At 32.0% G+C, this 20,897-nt stretch overlaps 1 protein-coding gene across 2 annotated transcripts; it reads left to right on the top strand.

Moving 5' to 3' along the window:
- Window positions 1–324: 324 nt before the first annotated feature.
- On the top strand, window positions 325–12,261 carry LOC139523134 (putative leucine-rich repeat-containing protein DDB_G0290503). 2 transcript variants are annotated; one of them, XM_071316933.1, is made up of 6 exons: window positions 325–491; window positions 975–1,086; window positions 4,865–4,961; window positions 5,584–6,060; window positions 7,751–7,954; window positions 10,447–12,261. In XM_071316933.1, exons 3-6 carry the CDS (start codon window positions 4,908–4,910, stop codon window positions 11,884–11,886), a joined length of 2,175 nt encoding a protein of 724 aa, XP_071173034.1. In that variant the 5' UTR covers window positions 325–491; window positions 975–1,086; window positions 4,865–4,907; the 3' UTR covers window positions 11,887–12,261. The 2 variants fall into 2 exon arrangements, with proteins under 2 accessions (XP_071173034.1, XP_071173035.1); XM_071316934.1 differs by lacking the exon at window positions 975–1,086.
- The last annotated feature ends 8,636 nt before the right edge of the window (window positions 12,262–20,897 follow it).

Here is a 20,897-nt window from a genome sequence, read left to right as displayed (position 1 = left end):
ACCTCACACAATTAAGTTTTTTTTTTTCTTTCTATTAGATAATTATCACTTTTCTGTCGTTATGCAATCACCTGTCCTTCAGTTGTTTATGCTTGTCTAATGATATATGGGTTTTCATTACGATAATATGAAAATATGTCACATCAAACTATATTTGCATAACTATAGTTAAAAACAGAAAAATGTATTAAATCGTACTTACATTCCAGCACGAACATATTCTATAGTAAGAGTTACTTACGTGAATATCAATACTCAAAAGTCGACAATACAGGTAACGTAAGAGGAAGTTTATATTTGTTTTGAAGTAGATTTCTTTTAAATTGAATAAAATGTATACTAAAACTAGTGTGGGTAAAACCAGTCAATTCAATGGAAATTCATATATCAATACCCGAATAATCATTCATTGGAAACAGTATCAACAAAACGCACTAGTGTAATGTTCATACACGCCATTATGATTGTGTACACGATATTGAATTGAAATAGTAAGTTATTTATTATCATCACTAACTTAAGTTTTTAATTGGTTGACTGGTTCAGGAACCTACATATTATATTATGTCAAAATATGACAATATTCGTCAAAATTATACGACTAGTTAATGCTGAATTAATGACTTTCTAATCTTGTCAAGTTATGTTCTCATATCGATCACTAAGTTTGTCAGGTACATGTACATTCTTTTAGTATATGTTGTTGGCAAGTTATCATTTTGTGCAAATTATAATACGTTTCTACCAATTGCGGACATTATTATTTGTATTTTGACTTTGTACAAAGTAATTTGTCCAAACTTTTATTTAAGATAACTTGGAAAATAATTTATGATATGCACTTGGTTTAAAAAGCTTTAATAAACATTTTATTATAATTACTAAATACGACACCTTATTTAAAAAAAATCAAATCAAGTATCATTTGTTTGAGCAGGTAACATCTTTTTATATTTATATTTACAATTTATAAGTGGTGCACACCCTTTGCATGAACATGGAAGGACCTCCTGATCATCAGTTTCTGATAGTGCCCTAACTGCTTCTTCAAAATTGCTCTACACTCTACACTTGCCTATAAGCCAGGTAAGCTTTCTTATGTGCACATATAATTAAAGATTGATTTACTATCCTTAACTTCTTAGACTAAACCTGCGTATGAAAAATGCTTGTCAGTATCTGCAAACATTCTCAGTTCTGAACCTTGTGTCTTTTTGTTGTTAGGATGTACAATTACTTGACCCGTCTACAATGTGTGTTTATTTTAGATGTATCTCTATTTGTATTTAACTGACGAGCTTAGCATTTTTCTCACTGTCGTATTGACAGTCATATCACATTTTCTTTTTTTCAATATTTACACTATTACATTTTATTTTTGTACATCAACTGAGTAAATAACAAAAAGTATGTTCACAGAATTGTTGGATATATATCTTTATTAATTTATCAAAACAATTAACTCAAAAAATAAATAACAGTTGAAATGAGTTCAAAACGAGATAAATACTAAATGTGTTATTAATGCATTTTTTTTTTTATTATATAAATATTAAAATATAAAATATAAAATGCCATCATTTCTAGGTAAATATTCACATATTCTTTGGACTAAATATCAGTGAAAGTACGTCAGGCAAAGGTTGGGCATTGCATGTATGCATGAATAATTTATCTGAAGAAATACGCGTTACCGTATCTCCCTCGGTTTTAATTTGTAGCTTGGAATCATTTTCTATCAATCAATTTATTACTTTCGAACAGCAGATTTCTACTGTTGCCTTTATTAACCATTATATGTCCTTTTATTATCTTACTGTTAGGTTGTTGTCGCCATTAGCTCATACACGTTTAAAAATAAAGATATAAATTATGATTATTAAGATGTTTCGATCATGACAATTATGATACTCGAACTTCCTCTGGCTGATTGCTTAAGTTCAGAAATCCAGCTATCTAATGATTAAATTGTGAAAAATATTGCAGTTTACTGAAAGTTGGAACAAGCACAATCAAAACAGAAACTACAGAAATTCAAATAAACATGGTTTAGGACCTTTTTTTATATACATTGAAACTTTCAGAATTTACTTCAAATCGATATTAGCAACACAACAACATAGCATATAACTAACTTGTATTAAGCTAATAAACAGCTTTGAAAAAAGACAAATGTTTCATGAATACAACACATTTTGCAATCCAAACTTACCCTTTGTTTATCGTAAATTATTCTAAATTTTGTATTTAAGTTTATGCGTTTGAGTATTTTGATATTTTTCATGTGAGGCCTTTTATTGTTGACTTAATATTATTACGTATTTTCATTTTGTTAAAGGTGACTTACATTGCAATGCTCTTCAATTTCGTACTTTATTTGGCCTTTTTAATTTTTATGGATTCGAGCATCACTCATGAGTCTTTTGTAGACGAAACGCGCGTCTGGCGTATATATTAAATTTAGTCCTGGTATCTATAATGAGTTTATTGTCAAAACTAATTAATTTTAATTATGGTGCATACTTTCTTATTTTGGAATCATACGGCATCTCTCGTTACTTATAATCATGCTTGTAGATTGGAAGGGAATGGCATTTAACCTTTTATTTTGTTAAATCATTTTTTTTTTTGGAACTTGAGATATTTTTGTGCATTCCGAATGTTCGTCCAAATTAAAATAGAGAAACATTTATCCCTGTTAAGAACATTGACATAATTTGACGATATACACTGGTTACATTGTATATTTCAATCGATCTTTTAGAGCTATCAGCGTGATTGACTACAAACATTTGTGTGAGATACAGCCAGTGATATTATAAAGCATTTAACCCTGGGTTTCACTGAGACAAGCTACTCATGTTTTAGTCAAATGAAATGTAACATTTTCTGCGAGGCGGAAAACAACAGAGATTATAATAGCTAAAACAAAACAAAAATTGATAATTTAAAAAAATTGCTACTTTTATTGGTTTTAGTTGACATTTTAGTTCGTAATCAGCTGTATTTATTCATGATATGACAGATTTCAACAGGTCATATTTTGAAACATTATTGTTCTCCAGAAGTACACCTTAAATAAGAAATAAACCTGCAAACATAGTTTAAAACAGATTTTGAAAAACAAAACGATAACAATAAAATCCCATAGATTGTATTATTAGGACAATAGGAGTGCATTGACTTGGCATAATAACAACGTAAAAAATTGGCACGAAACAGGGGGAAGCTTGAAAGAACCTCAAATTTGCCAATTTTAAGCCATGTACTTAAACTGTTGTTTGCGTAACCCCAAAATAAGTAATAATTTAAAAATAGTTTTTCATTTAAGTGCCATTTGGTCTCTTGTTGAGAGTTGGGTCGATGGCATTAAAGTCCCATTTTTTAGTAAGTCTTGTCATGATAATTAATATCAATATTACTGATACTGATTATAATTATAATAATAATACCAATAATGATGATCTATATATATATATATACAACTCGTCTAAACATCAACCCAACAATGTTAGATCTGTAAATTTGCTTTCGCAAATTTTTGGTTCTTCCCTCGCCGGGATTCGAACCCATGCTACTGTGATATCGTGACACCAAATCGCCTGCACTGCAGCCGTCCCTCTAGACCACACGACCACCTGGGCTCTTAAAAATGGAGCTTTCGCTGGCCGTGTGTTACCTTTCCACGTCAGTTTTAATCTAGCGGCGTACTGCAGTACATGATATATAAGGCATGAAGATGTTGTTACAGATCAACTTGTGACACTTGAAGAAGGCCATTTGTTGAGCCGAAATATTTGTCAACACGATTTAATAATAACATTTTCGTATTATAACATCTTATATCAGTACCGTTGTGCAAATCATTAGACTGATATATTTTTTTCCTTATCTGCATAGTATCGCCTATTCTAGACGATCCGGTACATAGTAAATTTGCTGGTTGGTCGTGTTTAATAGACTTTTTATATATATTTATATATATAATGATACTACCAATAATAATAATAATAATAATAATAATAATAATAATAATAATAATAATAATAATAATAATAATAATAATAATAATAATAATAATAATAATAATAATAATAATAATAATAATAATAATAATAATAATAATAATAATAATAATTATAATAATAATAATAATAATAATAATAATTAGGGGACGAAGTCTATTATTGACTGTCCCTTTGGTATCTTTCGTCCCTCTTTTACGGTAGAAAAAATTAAAATTTCTTGCAAAAAAATCATTCTACTAATGAACTTAAAATAGTTAACCTTTTTCAGAATTTTTTAATTTCCCTCTTTTGTGAGAAATATACTTCTTTCCTTCGGTCTCGTTTGTCATTAGACTATGAGTAAAGTATATATTTATCAGTCTAGTAAAATATAGGAAGGAACACAATACGAATTTCATTTTTAAAAAGTCTTTGATGAAAAAAAACGTTACCTGAACATAGCATTTCTTTTTTGACATTGCATATGACGTCATAACTTAAATAACGTCACAACTTAAATCCCTAACAACAGAACCAAATTTTGAAACGTTACGGTATTTCCGGTTTTTTTAACAGATTTTATAGTTAAAATATGTTTGAATTCAAAATGGTTTTTTAACATACTTCGTCCCCTTCCAAAAGTAATGCCTGCCTCATATTAATAATAATAATGCTATTTATAATGATTATGAGAACAATATTAATAATAGTTATAATAATAATAATGATTAACAGATCAAGAGGAAAATTAATCGTCATCTACATGTAATCACAAATAATAATAATACCATATCAGCTGAGTTCATCCTTTACATTTACATAAATATACATTTACATCTGATATGTTGTTTTTGTAGAAATGTTACATGAGCCCTTAATGCTTGCATGTAAATACTGAATATGGATCATAAGATACTGTTTTCCCTGATATTTATGATAGAGTCGTCATTTCAGGTAAGTATTCCAGATCCGGATGTCTTTTTGAAATACAACTACCTTGCTTCATGCACAACAAGTTCTTATTTGACATATTGGTGAGGGGAGGGGAACGGTGCCATTAAAAAAATTAAATTTGCAAAAGAACTGACAAGACATTGCCAAAACTATAAATGACAAATGACAAATAGCATTATATAAAACACAACATAACAAATGGTGACGAAAGAGAGCAAAGGGATATGCAAACTCATAAGTCAAACATAAATAGAATACAAAATATTGCACAATTAAAACTATCGACTGAGCATCACAAACCCCATCAAATATCAAGTATGTTATCAGGTGCTCCAAGAGGGTACGCAGATCCTGCTTCACACCCGTCAGCTATCCATTTTTTTTTATTAAACAGGAGGATTAATTTTTCAAATATTGAACAGTTAAATGTAACGGAATGGTTTCTTACAAATATATATAAGTGATAGTCTAATCGGTGGAACAAAGATATGTTACAACAATAGAATGACGTCCGAACAATGTGTTAAAATACTATTGGTGAATCTTCACATCTTATTAGATTATACTATTCTATCGGGTGTCAAAAAAATTGTTGTTCACCATATAATAATCATTATTGTAGGACAAAGTTGGGAACCCATATTGTAATTACAAAAGCGGACTTGAAACTATTGAGGAATTTTGCTGTCCAAGATGCAAACAAGACAACAACAAGGAGAAATGTCATTATGAATGTCCTATTGATTATTATCGGTTTGGGAAACGATGCTATGGAATACCTCAAAACAATATAGAACACTCGATGCCTTTTTCACCATTTGTGTGCAATCGAAAGTGTCCAAAATCGCATTATGGAATAGCTCTAAATGAAACTAAAATATGCGTATCCTGCTCAATTTTATGTCTCGACACTTCTATTGAAACAGCTTGCTCTTGTGCAGTTTCTGAAAAGGAAACCGATATGAAAACTGTGCTGATAATAACTAATACCATAACAGCTTTACTTTTTATAGCAGCTACATGCATTTCGATTTCATGTTATCAAAAACGGAAAATGGACAAAAGAAGTGAAAGAGATAACATTGGGAATTGTAATGAGGTTAGTATAATGGGCAAATAAATAAAACATACGGAAAAATCTCTTTAATCCAGAAACATTTATTATTCAAGTTTGATTGGGATGACATGTTTAGTTAATACAAAAAAGATAATATTTAATTCAAATGTTATCGTGCGTTCAACTTATTGTGTCAATATTCGAGAATAAATCTCTGCTACCATTACATGTATAATATAAGAAGACATCGATCCTAAATGCAATCATGTTTATATTGAAACGTATGCTATATTAAATATCCCAAACGATCAGACTCCCGTGTTATTTGAAAATTCAAATTAAGCACTCCGTCATGTTTCATTTTTTTACTGAATTATGTTCGAAAATAAATTGTTCATAATGCTATCAGGTAAGTTTAAAATTGAAATTCACAGTGTTAAACGAAAATCACACTATTGATTCGTTTTTTCGAATTAGAGCGTTTAGTTTGGTCAAATTTGATCCTTCTGCTTTTGTTATTTTTTTTTAGTTTAAGTGTTACACATATATCTGGTACTAACATCATTAAGTCATGCTAAATTACTGAAATCTTCACAATTTAAGCATTTTCGTTAAATTTTAGACGGTTTCCGTCTTAAATGAAAGTGGCCGCATTCGTGTTCATTTATAATATTGAAATGTAAGTTGTATTTGATGATAATACATAACATATATAAAGGTTGAGGATGAACACGGATGCGGCCACTTTCATTTTTGACAAAAACCATCTGAAAAGTGACGATTTTTTGCATATGTGATAGATTTTTCATATTTAAGCTTGATTCGGAGCGTTTTTAATGACTTAATCAGTTAAAATCTTTCACATAAACTAATTGAATCAATTGAAATAAACACTTAAGTGTTTAAAAAGTGTCCAAAATATTTCGTTAGATTAACTTGAAATTTGAGGCCGAAATCGGCCCTTACCGGACCTACTCCTTTGATCCAAGTAGACTGAGAAGAGGCAGAACTATTGACTGGTTAATTGATTGTATAGTTTTTTGTTATAATATTATACATTCGGCTGTCGTTTTAGGTCAAGCTACAGTAAATATCCTTGTTTGAACAATAAAATATGTTTGAGCTACAGAAAATGTGCGATGTAACATATTTTAGTTAAAATTTGCATGTAACTTTGGTATGTTAAACTCTAACTGAAAACCGAAAAACTTTTGCATCTATCTTTTTTTATTCTCTGAAAATTGACCATAAATTATGATATTTATATTATTTAAACTAAAGTTCATGTACCAAAAACAACATGTTTTAAAAGAAAAATCTATGTATTTGAAATAAGAAATTTGCTGATTTAAGGACAATTGTTTTATTCCGATTCTATTTATTGTCTATACAAATGTCTTATTATTCCTAAAGTTCAGTCATACTTGATAAATTCGTAGTTCAACTAGCCAAATTTGAATACAAAATTTTACTAAAATCTGTGACGTAATCCATTTATAATTCTTGACCTCAAACTCGCTTTTTAGAAACAGTGTATGTAATTTGTTTGCTGGCTTTGTGACAATAGTGTCGGCGGAATGAAATAAGGCAGAACATTATAAAAAGAGAATACAAATATATGATTTAAGAAAAATAAAATAAAAACAATAGACAGTAGAAGAATGCAGGTCAGATAAACAAAAAGTTGTTAAAAAAATTATAATCCATTAATTTTGTACTTGTTTTTTTTCAGAACTACAACATTGAGGCAAAAGTAGAACAGTTGCACGAAATAAACGACAACAATTCGATGAATACAGGACATACAGCTGAAGAAATAAACGAAAACAAAATGATGGATACAGATCATAAGGCTGAAAATGATATTGCAGTGGCTGCACAGAGACAACATGAGAAAATCACAAGATATACACGGTATCCGACTATTTTACCAAAGGTAACTATTTGTCATACAATCCAGACAAGTATGTTCTTGTGTAAACGAAAGAATTCAACACGATATAGATTTTATAGTACTGGGTTGTACCGCTGCTGGAAGGTTATCAGTCCATGGGAGTATTATTAGCCCAGTAGTCTTTACTTTGGTACTGACATTATTTAAAACAAACCTTTCTAAGTTTACCGTTTATGTATTTAGAAAATATACAAAAAACGCCTACTAAATGATCACGAATGAATCAAAGGTTTTAACTCCCTCAAGCAACTCTGACACTGTATAGATTTGCATATTAATTGATGCCCTTTTTGTCTCCTTATAAAACTGTTTCAGTTTTTAAAACATCCTTGAATTTCTAATATTCGGCTTTGGGCATTTATGGTGGTGGTGTCGTTTACAGCAAGCTAAAATCAGAGAAGTTAAGATATCTCTTTGCTTCATGTAGCATTCCGCATTAAGGAAATAGAACACAGATAGGTTGGCTCAAAAACCGATTGTTTTCCTGTGTAGACAATTATAATTACACAAGCACGTTTAAAACTCCTCATAGTGTACCGGTCTATTAAAACAAATGGTTTATGTAGAGGTTAATTTCACATATGACAATTCTTGTCCATTCGTTTTTTATGCGTTTTGTCATTTGAATTTGCCATGTGATAAGGGACTTTCAGATTTGATTTTCCTCTGAGTTCAGTAATTTTGTGATTTTACTTTTTCCAGTTTATAAATTTAGCATTGAATCCTGAAAAAAACTTTATGATTTTGCCTTTACAAAGTCAGGAATATGCGATCGTTATCTATTCGTTTGGTGTGTTTAAACTTTTAATTTAACCTTTTGATTAGGAACTTTCCTTTTGAATTTTCCTCGGAGTTCAGATTTTTGTGATTTTTCATTTGAGCTCCTAATCGTTCCCAACAACTATATAATTGAGTATTAATTATGACACAGATTACACACCTGTTAAATTGAAATATAAAAGTAAAAAGCACATAAGATAATTATCAGTATTGTTCGATCAAAAGTTGACTCTTTTTCAATATAAGTGTTCTTTGATTAGTTAATCTACTTATTACATTGGCAAATGGATTTTTTAATGAAACTAATGTAGAAAATGTAAGCAACCATATCTTTTCTTACTTATTTACAATTGTTTTAATCCGATGTCATTGACAACGTCTTGGCAACTGTTTTGTTGTAAGGCGTCAGAGGAGTGAAATTACCAAGTTTATTTCACATGTGAAATTATCGTTTTTTATATAACTGGGAAATTGATGGAAATCATTGCAACAAATGTAATGATTACTTATAACTTGAACTCACAAGCATCCAACATTCATTTTGTCAAATGAATTAATTACACTTGTCGGTTTCTCCATTGACATATTTGAGCCTGTTGTACAAAATGGTTTGTAGATTGATCAACGTCCGATTAATCGACTTGTACGAAAGTGTCCCAATCATAGGTGTAGAAAAGCAGTACAATAGCGGTTTTTACGCAGTCATCTATTGTGAAGATACACGGACAATTATTGAGAAGATACACAAACTATTTGTATAAATAGAGTAACTCGTGCATTCATTGAGTTAATAGGCACTTTATCGTACACTTTGTGACATAATAACTTATCAATATTATTTATAAGAAAAATGTGAAACAAGTATTTCTATAAAAAAAAGCTTACTATCTCCCAAAGTGCTGCAATAACATAAAGCGTCCATGAAGTTACGGACTGCTAAATAAAAGCAACCATAACATATTTCTATGAAAAACCGTTCGTGGGTTTGCTTACCAGTTAATATGAAATCTTTTAAATCGTCTAAATCATACTGTACGGAAAAATCCCCTTTTACATTTTATATTCAAAGAATTGGTCTAAACTTTCTTACTGAATACCTCGACAAATACAAACAAAAGTAATAAAATAAAGTGGCGTGTAACAACCAGCCGTATTGTATTTTGAACTTATAATCAGTCCTCAAAGTCCTTGGCTATGACCCCTGACTAGACCTGACTACTAGTGCAGAAAAACTATACGATAACGGTTGTTACTGGTTAGTTTTGTGGTAACCTCTATGTATCTATTACACATTCATGACATTGCTTTTTGTGAAAACTTCCTGTTAGAATAAGAGCTTTTTATCTGTAATCCATGTTTTGTGTTTTTTGTAAACAAATTGTGTATGCTTTTTTTTTTAAATAGACACAAAAATGTTAAAATATTTATCAAGATACATTGCAAATGAACTTGAGACACCTGAACTGTTTTACCAAGAGTGATTTAAAACGTTTTGTTTGAAAACGTTTTTTTATTTTATCAAGAGGATAACAAAATTAAGGAACTTTTGAAATTTAAGAAACGCTTATCCTTTATACGTCTAGTAAACTAAGCATTGTAATTAAGCAAGTCATTTAAATTTGGTGATGCGAAAATATCATAATCTGAAAACGAGAACTGTACTTATTGGGATAAATTATTATTTCTATTAACAGAAAAAGGAAAAAGTAAAAGAACGAGTTAAAAGTAGTGACTACGCAAACGTAAGTGCGATTAGAATTAACAAACTTTTGAACCGTAAAACAATTTCACGTGCAGTTAGTCAGTTCTTTGGACGCAAACAGGAAACAAACAATTCTAAATTCATAGAAGATGTAGTAATAGAACAAAATACAACCCCAACTCAATACATGCATGGTGATGATGAAAATTGTCCATCAAACATACAGTTTTCTGAAGAAAATGGAGGAAATATTAGCATTGTTTCAAGTGAACAAAACAAAGTACAGGAAATTAAACAACATGTACCATGCAATGAACATAAAGTTCATACCGTCATAAAAACAACACAATTGAGCAAAAGTAACGTCCTGAAAAGCGAAACCATAGATAAAACGGAAGACAATAGAGATACAAGAAACATTCAATCAAATACAGGAAACAGTACCCCAAATGCAATTGACCCTGTAGTAAAGAAGAATATTACGAAAAAACACGAAAAAGCAAATGAATTGTTACATGACACAAATGGAAATGGAGAAAATATACCAGTGTCGACAAATGAAGCAGACAGAGAAATTGGTCAAAAAGATGAAACTCTCGATTCTATCAAACAGGTGACATTTGCTGCTGACACCAATACAAAAACAAAATTTGACGCATGTACTAACAAAACTGATGTGTCTATTTGTGATCAAACTTCAAATGAGCTATATGAAAATTACATTCTTTATAAAACAGAGTTGAATAACTTTACTGTTAATAAATTAGAAGAACAAACTGACCCAAACCATTTTGTTAGTAGAAACAAAAGTTTACTTCGTATAGCTGATAGAGGCAGTAAAACATCGACACACTCTAATAAAAGCACTATCAGCAGCAACAGCAAAAGTGCGGAAAGTGATGTATCAAGCGTGTCTTTCAAAACAGCGCCATCTGAAAGCCCACGACTTAGCGAGGTGGACGATATACAGCAATATTTTCTAAACGAGGACACTGTTAAAGACAGATCGAGCTCCAGCGACACTGAAGGGCAAACAGTTTACGAAAATATTCCTTATCTTAGTGGAATGGAGACTACTTTAAAAACAGACTCTGAGAGTGATACTACTGCAATAAATGAATTAGATAATGGAGCTACTACTGATACCAAACATCATCCCGTTGAAGTGTTAACTCCTATATCAGGAAAAATAGAAGACAGTCAACTTGTAACAACGCGCGACAACCGGGTTAGTTCTGGAAGCGATGAGTCCTTCCATTCTGTTCAAAACCAATGCCTTGATCTGGACTCGCATGACAAAATGGTCAAAAGCAACGTGCGATATAATGCGATTAATTCAACAAAATCTTTTGATATGAGTAAGATTACAAGCCAGACCAATATGAGTTTTACCAATTCACCTGTAACTTTAGTAATAAACCAGAGTAATTAAGGTAACTTGCACGAAAGTGAATGATCTCTCTGAATGTCATAACGTTTTATATTAAGCAGGAGCATGAATAATTGCACATGCCCATCGATAAAATCAAATGATAAATAAGGCAAATTGTAAATAACGTGCAAAAGAAGCATGAGTTTTTTAGTCCAGTTTTACGTGCAACCTTTACATGTGTACTTATATCTACAGATACTTCAATTTTCTGTCATATCTACTGGAATGTAAACAGATGTTCATAAGCAGTTTCACATGCTTCTGTAGTTGCAAAACTTCCTAAAAATCCATTGCATGTATGTAGTCCGGTTATGTAGATTTTACACAAGTTCAGTTAACAATCATATATAAAATAAAATCTCTTATGTTATCTTTCTTTGGTGTATTCCTTTTTTGATAATATGACATACTGTCATTAGAATAATAGTATCTAAAAACAAAATTTTCCTTTCATCATAAGAAGCTGATTTCTTGATTGACAACATATTTGTTACGTTCGGAGGACGTGTTTTTCAACAGACTGTCGGCATTCCAATGGGAACAAACTGTGCCCCTCTACTCGCCGACTTGTTTCTTTATTATTATGAGGCTGACTTCATGCAGGAACTTCTTAGGAAGAAAGATAAGAAGTTAGCAATATCCTTTAACTCTACTTTCCGCTATATAGATGATGTTCTTTCACTAAACAATTCAAAATTTGGTGACTATGTGGAACGCATCTATCCAATCGAACTAGAGATAAAGGATACTACAGATACAGTTAAGTCGGCTTCATATCTTGACTTACATCTAGAAATTGACAATGAGGGTCGGTTGAAAACAAAACTTTACGACAAAAGAGATGATTTCAGCTTTCCAATTGTGAACTTTCCATTTCTAAGTAGCAACATTCCAGCAGCACCTGCATACGGGGTATATATCTCCCAATTGATACGATATTCCCGTGCTTGCATTTCCTATCATGATTTTCTTGATAGAGATTTGCTGCTCACAAGGAAGCTATTAAACCAAGAGTTCCAAATGGTGAAGTTGAAATCATCCCTTCGTAAATTTTACGGACGCCATCACGAGTTGGTTGACCGTTATGGAATAACCGTTTCACAAATGATATCGGATATGTTCCTTACGTCGTAACTACAATCCCCTTCCCTTTCATGAATATGACCTACCGAATTAGACTATTTACCGGATTTGTAATCACTTAAGCAACACGACGGGTGCCAAATGTGGAGCAGGATCTGCTTACCCTTCCGGAGCACCTGAGATCACCCCTAGTTTTTGGTGGGGTTCGTGTTGTTTATTCTTTAGTTTTCTATGTTGTGTCGTGTGTACTATTGTTTTTCTGTTTGTCTTTTTTATTTTTAGCCATGGCGTTGTCAGTTTGTTTTAGATTTATGAGTTTGACTGTCCCTTTGGTATCTTTCGTCCCTCTTTTAAGATCGTCATTATAGCTACCGTTGATTAAAGAATAAGCGTTTGCGAAAAATTAGCGTTGACATGTTGATCTAGGTATATACCTTGATGCAAAACAATAAAGAACTACAAGTGACAAATGTTCTATTTATGCCTTTCGTCATATTCAAATTTAATACTGAGATTAATTATTGCGAAAACTTACAATTGGTCAATATGTTACTCTACAGGTGAAGATTACTATGATGTTAATTTTTCACCCAAATGAAATGTATGTGTTTGCCTGATTATGACGTACTTTTCATCCTTGCTTGTAGTTCGTGTATGTGATATTTCTTAATCTGTTTTGCTCATGTGGAAAACGGAGTGAAGATTTTCAACTGTTTTTGCTAACTTTGTCTGACCTTTTGTTAGCTTGGAACAATTTAGATCTTAACATATTGTTTTTTTTTTTTTTTTTTTTGGTTTTGGTTTTGCGCATTTCTGATAATGGTATATCAAATATTCGTTAATACACCAAAATAAGTTTAATTTTTCGATATTTATAAACAAATGACCGTAACATGATAAAATATGTAAAGCCAAATATCCAAGCAAATTCTGAATCTATCTATCAACTTATATAGTAAAAGTTTGAATAAATGTGTTGTCATAACGCCATTGACTTATAATCATTTGTAATTTTGTACACACATGTACTTAAATCAATAGATTGAAAATATCGCGTAGGATTTATAATTAATCAAATGCTAAAAGACGAATGTGAAAACCCGCTATTAGTAATAATGATTTTTGCCACAAAAATCGCATAAAAATTGTTAGTTATTAATGCTGTAACAAAATGGTTCTACGTCATTAAAGCATCATTGTTTGTGTAAAGATGTTGAAACCCTGCATTTAGTCAGAGAAAACCAAAAATAGCAATAATACTGTAGTCTACGGAAATTCCATCTATACACAATAGGCTGCGAACTGTAATTACTTCCGAAACGAATGGAGGATTTTATTTTACTTCCGAAAAGCATCTTAGAGATAAAATACAATAAATCAAAACATAATTATCAAACTTCTAAGGAATGAGCACTGTACCTGTATGTGTGTCGTTTCTTATTGGTACATTAAAATTGTCGTAAATATATTCAAAACTTGGTTTGTTCTTTATCCACCAATACCAATTTCATAACATAGAAGCCATCTATTTAGGACAGATAAGTGTCATATAAAGGCTGTGTGTTTATTCTTTGTAATATATCTGGAAAACATTCCATGAAACAGTTTCTACGTCTCAACGGTTCATTCCCTCTATTTCCACTTTTTATAAATCTGGTAAGAAAAGGTAAAATTTCATGTGGGAATAGGAGGAAAACTTGTGCAAACAAAGGATTAAACTGTACAAACATTTTCTAATCAAGTGTTAATTGACCAGTGTGTGTTTTTATTAGAACAGGTAATAAGTTATTTTTCTGTATGAATTCTGTTTTTTTTTAAATAAGATAAATATGAAAGAAATTAAAACAAATATAAGTAAATTATTTTATTACTTTTATAACACAAATTCAACTGTAGATTCAAGCAAGCATAATATAACACAAGTTATATTACAGCACTAAATCAAATCACACATTGTAGCACAAACATTAGACAGTCTATTAAAGTTTATCAATCTATTCCACGTGAAGAAGGTGGGAGGCTGCATCACCAATTTCTACTGTTGTGACTTCTTGGTTGCGGTGTCTAACCTTAAGTTGGTCTAATCTGTTGTTGATTTCTACATACTTCTTTTTGGGGGCCACTCTTTTCCCAACGGTTGCACACTGGTCAGGGCATTGAAGGCTTCCCCATGTTTTAGAAATTTAATTAGTGGAAAGATGTTTGGATGTGCACAGGTGACTTGTTTCTTCAGCTTGCTGTGCCTTCCTTCTAGATGATTTGTTGTCCTTAATCCTTGTGTTAAGTAGTGGTTTCAAAGGTGACTAGTTCTTCATCGTAGATGATTGGAATTGGTGTCAGCTCATTTGTGCAGCGAACTTTCATTCTCTGGAGGACATCGTCTACTTTAATTTCAGCTGTATGGGGTCAGACCCATGGTTGTGGTTTGCTGAGACTTTGGTTGGTATGTTGTTCAAAGTATTGACAGTGGCAGGACAGTTTGAAGTTGAACACTTCCAGTAAGTTCTTATGCCCCTTTTGTTCTTTGCCTGGAACTTAAACCCACTGTGTACATGTACAAGGTTTTGGTTCCTGAGTCTGTTTGTAACAAACTTTACTTGTAGTTGTGCATTAGCCATTGTAACTGAATAATGACTTGACTGGATAAGGACCACATTTTATATCAATTTTTAATGCTTTGAAGTAAAGTTAACATGTTCACTCATTATTTTATATCTTTGATTAATGGTCCAGGTAATTATATTTTTAGAGTATACTCTTATTTCACATCTTAAAATTGTACTTGGTTATAATATTATTTATATCACGATTTATTAGTACAGAAGACAATTTTTTAAGGTTACATCTTCAAAATTTTTTAAATCTAACTCCAATCTATTTATCACAATTTTTCTTTATTTTTAAGATTTCTTTGATGAAAAAAGAAACACATTACAAATAAACAAGGTATTATACCTGAACAGTGTACCAAATATGTTATGCTTTGAAAAAAATACAGGTAAATCTTAGGTGAAATTCTAATTAACCTTGATTGTTATAAAAACAAATTATTTATCAAAACATCTATTGTTATTTGCAAGTGGGAATATAAGGAATAGTATTTTTAAAAAGTGGGAATAGGAGGAAGACACCGTCTCAACTCACACACTTTGGTGTATTTCAAACAGCGGTATAGTACTGTTTTCTCCTTTAATGACTGGCACTATCCTACAGACGTGGAACATTTATGTAACAAGGTATTGTACATTGAACTGTTAGCTATATAATGATACAGCTGTAAATAAGAAAGGTTCTGCTCTTAACTCCGACTGACAATGCCCTTGCTGAATTACATATAAACTCATCATAGATACAAGGCTTAAAATTGTTTACGCCAGATATAGAATCGTACTGTTTTGCTCCATCTAGCTATTGACGAAAACACTATCGTCATGATGTTGTCTGGTATGGTCGATAACGTAACTTCAACCCAAGTTACGACACTTGCGATTTCCGAAGCAGTAGAAACCGTTACCTGTACCACGCCTGGTAAACCATCTAATCTCAACCAAATGGTTGAGACGGAAAAAAGTATTCTGGCACTTCCTGTTGAGCTTTTCTGGTTCAAAATATTCAAAATAAACACAGGGTAGGTCGAATTTTCGTCGATTTACTGAAAATCAATGACCTTTCAGTAAAATCGGAGAATGTCATGCCATAGATAAATAATAATTGAAACTAATATGTCTCTTCTTGGTTTAAAATATTTTAAATTGAAGTCACAATCACTTTTCTCCTACGGATTATAATGTTTACATTCTTTAAATCCGATAGAACTGCTATGATTTTAATGACTTAGCAAGAAAATATGTCAATTATTTGTGATTTTTTTTAAGGCTTTACGATAACCACGTCTGTAAATTGCACAAATATTTCTTTGTCAAGCCTACTCTGAGCAGAAAAATAAAAAAATATAAATGGTTGAGATATAAAGGTATTGGTTGAGTCTTTCTGTCACAATGTTGAGACTTTCTGGTTGCGCTGTACTATTCGAGTTTACCTTTTTTTGCGGTTAACCTGATTCATGTTTTCTGTCTGTGGTAACATAAAATCTAAATACAGATACAATTTAAGCATTGCCGATAGAAAAATGCATGCCTTACAAATATAAATAAGATTATTTTACAATTATGGTTATTTATTAATATGATTTGGAGGAATTCGATTCCTAACAAACATTATTTAATGCCGAAAATGCGTACATTTATAAAGAAATAAAATAGTTAAAAACTAAACAATCGAACAGGACCCCTTGTCTAGGTTTATTTTTTCGTACACATTATTTCAGGTGGTGATAATTTAAATGTGAGTAAAAGATGTCATTTTTGTCATTATAATAGTTATCACAAAAAAAATATGAATCGAATTTAAAATTGCTTTGTAAGTATTATAAGTGACGTCCAACTTAGTTTAATCACAGGTGTTGTATTGAAATAATTAAAACTTAGATGTTTGTTCACAACTGCATTCAGGGCACATCCTTAATATTTGGTAGCATTCAGCAACATTTATATTACAACCCGGGCCCCGTCACACTAGGCCGTGATCGCACTACGATCTCTAAACAAATAATGCTATTGACGATCGTAGTGCAGTATGGTCGTGTTACGGTCTTGATGAGGTCTTGGTGATCGTGTTGAGAGTAGCAAACTTGAAACATGTTCAAAACAATCGTGATGCGTTCGCGGCGAAATCAGGTCGCAGTTCTGTTCTAGTCGTAGATTTTTTTAGGCGTGGAACTGTCAGGATCAGTTCCAGTTTGAAGTGTGTAAATCAGTTCTAGGTAGAACTTACCAATGACAAAATCAGTTCTTGGTTAGAACTGCATAGGCGGATCCAGGGGGGGGGGGGCTGAGGGGCCCGGGCCCCCCTTTCGTGGGAAAAAATTGGTTGATTATATAGGGAATCATTGAAGCATGACTGGAGCGCCCCCCCCCCCTTAGGTCAGTCAGCGGGCACCCCTAAGGAAAAGTTCTGGATCCGCCACTGAACTGTTCTAGCTAGAACTGTCTTAAAAGTGTCAGGAGATAGTTCCACATAACTTTTGGTGAAATGAATGAATTTAATGATTACCCATTTCTGAATATTAATTCAGTTTTCTTTTTAAATATTTTAAAACTGGATTCGACGTAGCTAAATTGTGGGAGATAGTTAGTTTGAACTCTGGCCTGGTCAACTTAAATTCTAAAAAAAACAAAATTGTGTGGGTCTATGCTAAGCATGCGATATCTGCTAAAAACTGTGGTCACACCTTACCAGATAGCTCGAACGAACGCCGAAAGAATAAACAAAAGTTTTTCATTTACAAAATTTGCATCCGTTAGGAGTCAGAGATGTAATGACCAAATAAACGGACGTGTAATATGCCGAAAAATGGGGTGGAAGAGGAATAAGAAAAACAAATGTCAGAATAAAAAGCCAATAATTTTGCCTGATCATGATTAAGAAGTTGAGCCAAAAATATTCATGATACTAAAGAAAACTAACATACCAATAATTGCTTTTTCTTACGCGATTTGTTTTCAATTTGTATGTATCCGTTTTATTATCAATGTTCTTTCTGTGGTACGATTGCCAATGATACAACTCTCCACAAGAGACCAAAATGACACATAAAGTAACAACTCAGTAGAGGTCGCCGTACGGCCTTCAAATATAAGCAAAGCCCATACTGCATAGACAGATAAAAGGCCCCGAAATGACAATGTAAAACAATTGTAACGAGAAAACTAACGGCCTTATTAATATAAAAAAAAATGAACGAAAAACAAATGTGTTACACATAAATAAATAAATAAATTCTAGCCCTGGAGATGTCAATTACAACATTATTGACGTTAAAGCTTCTGTGCAAAACTGCATCTCAATCGCTAGACTTAATCTCCAGCGTTATAACTTTAATACTAGTACTTAAAAAAAACATAGCTATTTACTATTTAGACTCTATTACAACCAAAGTCCTCTTTAGAAGCTGCTGTGATAACTACAGACAAGATTAAAATGCCTGTTGAAATGTCAAACAATATACGGCAAGTTTATGAATTTTGACAGTTGTATATGTAATTGATACTAAGCTACACAAGGTCATGTTTTTCTCTGACTGTTTATGACGTCTTTACACTAAATTCATTGGATGTTGGATGTGTACGGATTGATAGTTTAGTCTAAGATGCATGATTTTTTTTTATTAGTAGTTAGTGGGTTTGAACTAACTGTCAGATAACTGCGAGTACTCTCAGATCTGTTCCTATTGTCTTTTTGTTGTCAGGATGTTCAAGAACCCGGCCACGTCCAATTGTTTTTTTGTCTATTTGATGAGTTAAACCTTTTTCAAATGATTTTTATAGTTCGTTCTTATGTTGTACTGTTATATAGACCACTGTCCCAGGTAAGGGGGAGGGTTGGGATCCCGCTAACATGTTTAACCCCTCCACATTATTTATGTATGTGCCTGTCCCCAGTCAGGAGCCTGTAACTCAGTGGTTGTCGTTTGTTTATGTGTTACATATTGAATCATATTTGTTTTTCGTTAATTTTTTTTTTTTTATATATAAATAAGGTCTTTAGTTTTCTCGTTTAAATTGTTTTACATTGTCATATCGGGCCTTTTATAGCTGACTATGCGGTATGGGCTTTGTTCATTGTTGAAGGCAGTACGGTGACCTATAGTTGTTAATGTCTGTGTCATGTTGGTCTCTTGTGGACAGTTGTCCCATTGGCAGTCATTCCACATCTTCTTTTTTTTAGTTGAAAATTTCATTCACCAGAAGATCTCAACATTGTTCCAGAATATCTCAACCGATACCAGAAAATCTCAACATGACATACTTTATAACATATTTAGCTTAATGAAATTATATTAGTAAAGAAAAAGAACAAGCAGTAATTTTATGTTTATAATGTTTTAGAAAAATACTAATTTACTGAAATATGCTAGTTTATCAATGATATAACTGTCATTTTGTCAATAGCTGACTGCGCTGGCCACATTTATCTGCTGGAGAAAAGTCATTACGATGTCATTTTAAATCATATTCATTTGTGTTATACACGAGATAAACCGTAATTCCAATATCTATGGCATGACATTCTCCGATTTTACAAAAAACGCATTGATTTTCAGTAAATTGTCGAAAAGTCGACCTACCCTGTGTTTATTTTGAATATTTTGAACCAGAAAAGCTCAACAGGAAGTGCCAGAATACTTTTTTCCGTCTCAACATTTGGTTGAGATTAGATGGTTTACCAGGCGTGTGTACGATACCGTTAACCGATATGGAAAATGTTACTGATATTATCATACAAACGGATGTCGTATATTCTACTTATGTTATTACCTTTTTGTATTTCCTTTGCATAATGATGATAGTGATGAACATACCATCTGTTAGCATTGTATTTGTATCACTCTTCAAGAACACTGAACTGAAGAATTGTCAAATGCTCTTGAGTTTAAGTATAACAGATATGTTATTTGGTATGTGTTTTGCCGTTGTCATAGATACCAATGTTACTAACAATAAGATTTCGTTTTGAGAATGTTTGTTGAGATACGGTATCACAATCATTTCATTCTTGGTATCGAACATACAAGTGTACATCATTTCACTGGACAGAGTTTTTACAATTTGCTTCAAAGTCAGATGTTGCATCAAGAACAAGAACATTCGTACCTTTTTGAGTGTTTTATTATCATGGACATTTTCGTGTATACTTGTTGTTCTTATGGCATTATTTAGATCCCAGGACAACGGTGGAGACGAATGTTCATTAAGTCGCATATTTCTAGATGAATTTCCTCTTTTTCCTGTTATGTTTATACTTCTCCAGGTTGGAACAATAATTAATATCACGTGGTTAGTTATATATCTTATTCGACATCATCGTCA

Source organism: Mytilus edulis, chromosome 5 (assembly GCF_963676685.1).
Source record: "Mytilus edulis chromosome 5, xbMytEdul2.2, whole genome shotgun sequence".
NCBI classification, from domain to species: Eukaryota; Metazoa; Mollusca; class Bivalvia; order Mytilida; family Mytilidae; genus Mytilus; species Mytilus edulis.
This window is presented reverse-complemented; position numbering and strand designations above follow the sequence as displayed.

Bases quoted from the DNA above. Each gene is read 5' to 3' on its own strand.
- LOC139523134 (XM_071316934.1), top strand. From the start codon at position 4,908: ATGGATCATAAGATACTGTTTTCCCTGATATTTATGATAGAGTCGTCA. The intron at 4,962-5,583 runs GTAAGTATTCCA...TCATTATTGTAG, and splicing joins TGATAGAGTCGTCATTTCAG to GACAAAGTTGGGAACCCATA. The intron at 7,955-10,446 runs GTAACTATTTGT...TTCTATTAACAG, and splicing joins ATCCGACTATTTTACCAAAG to AAAAAGGAAAAAGTAAAAGA.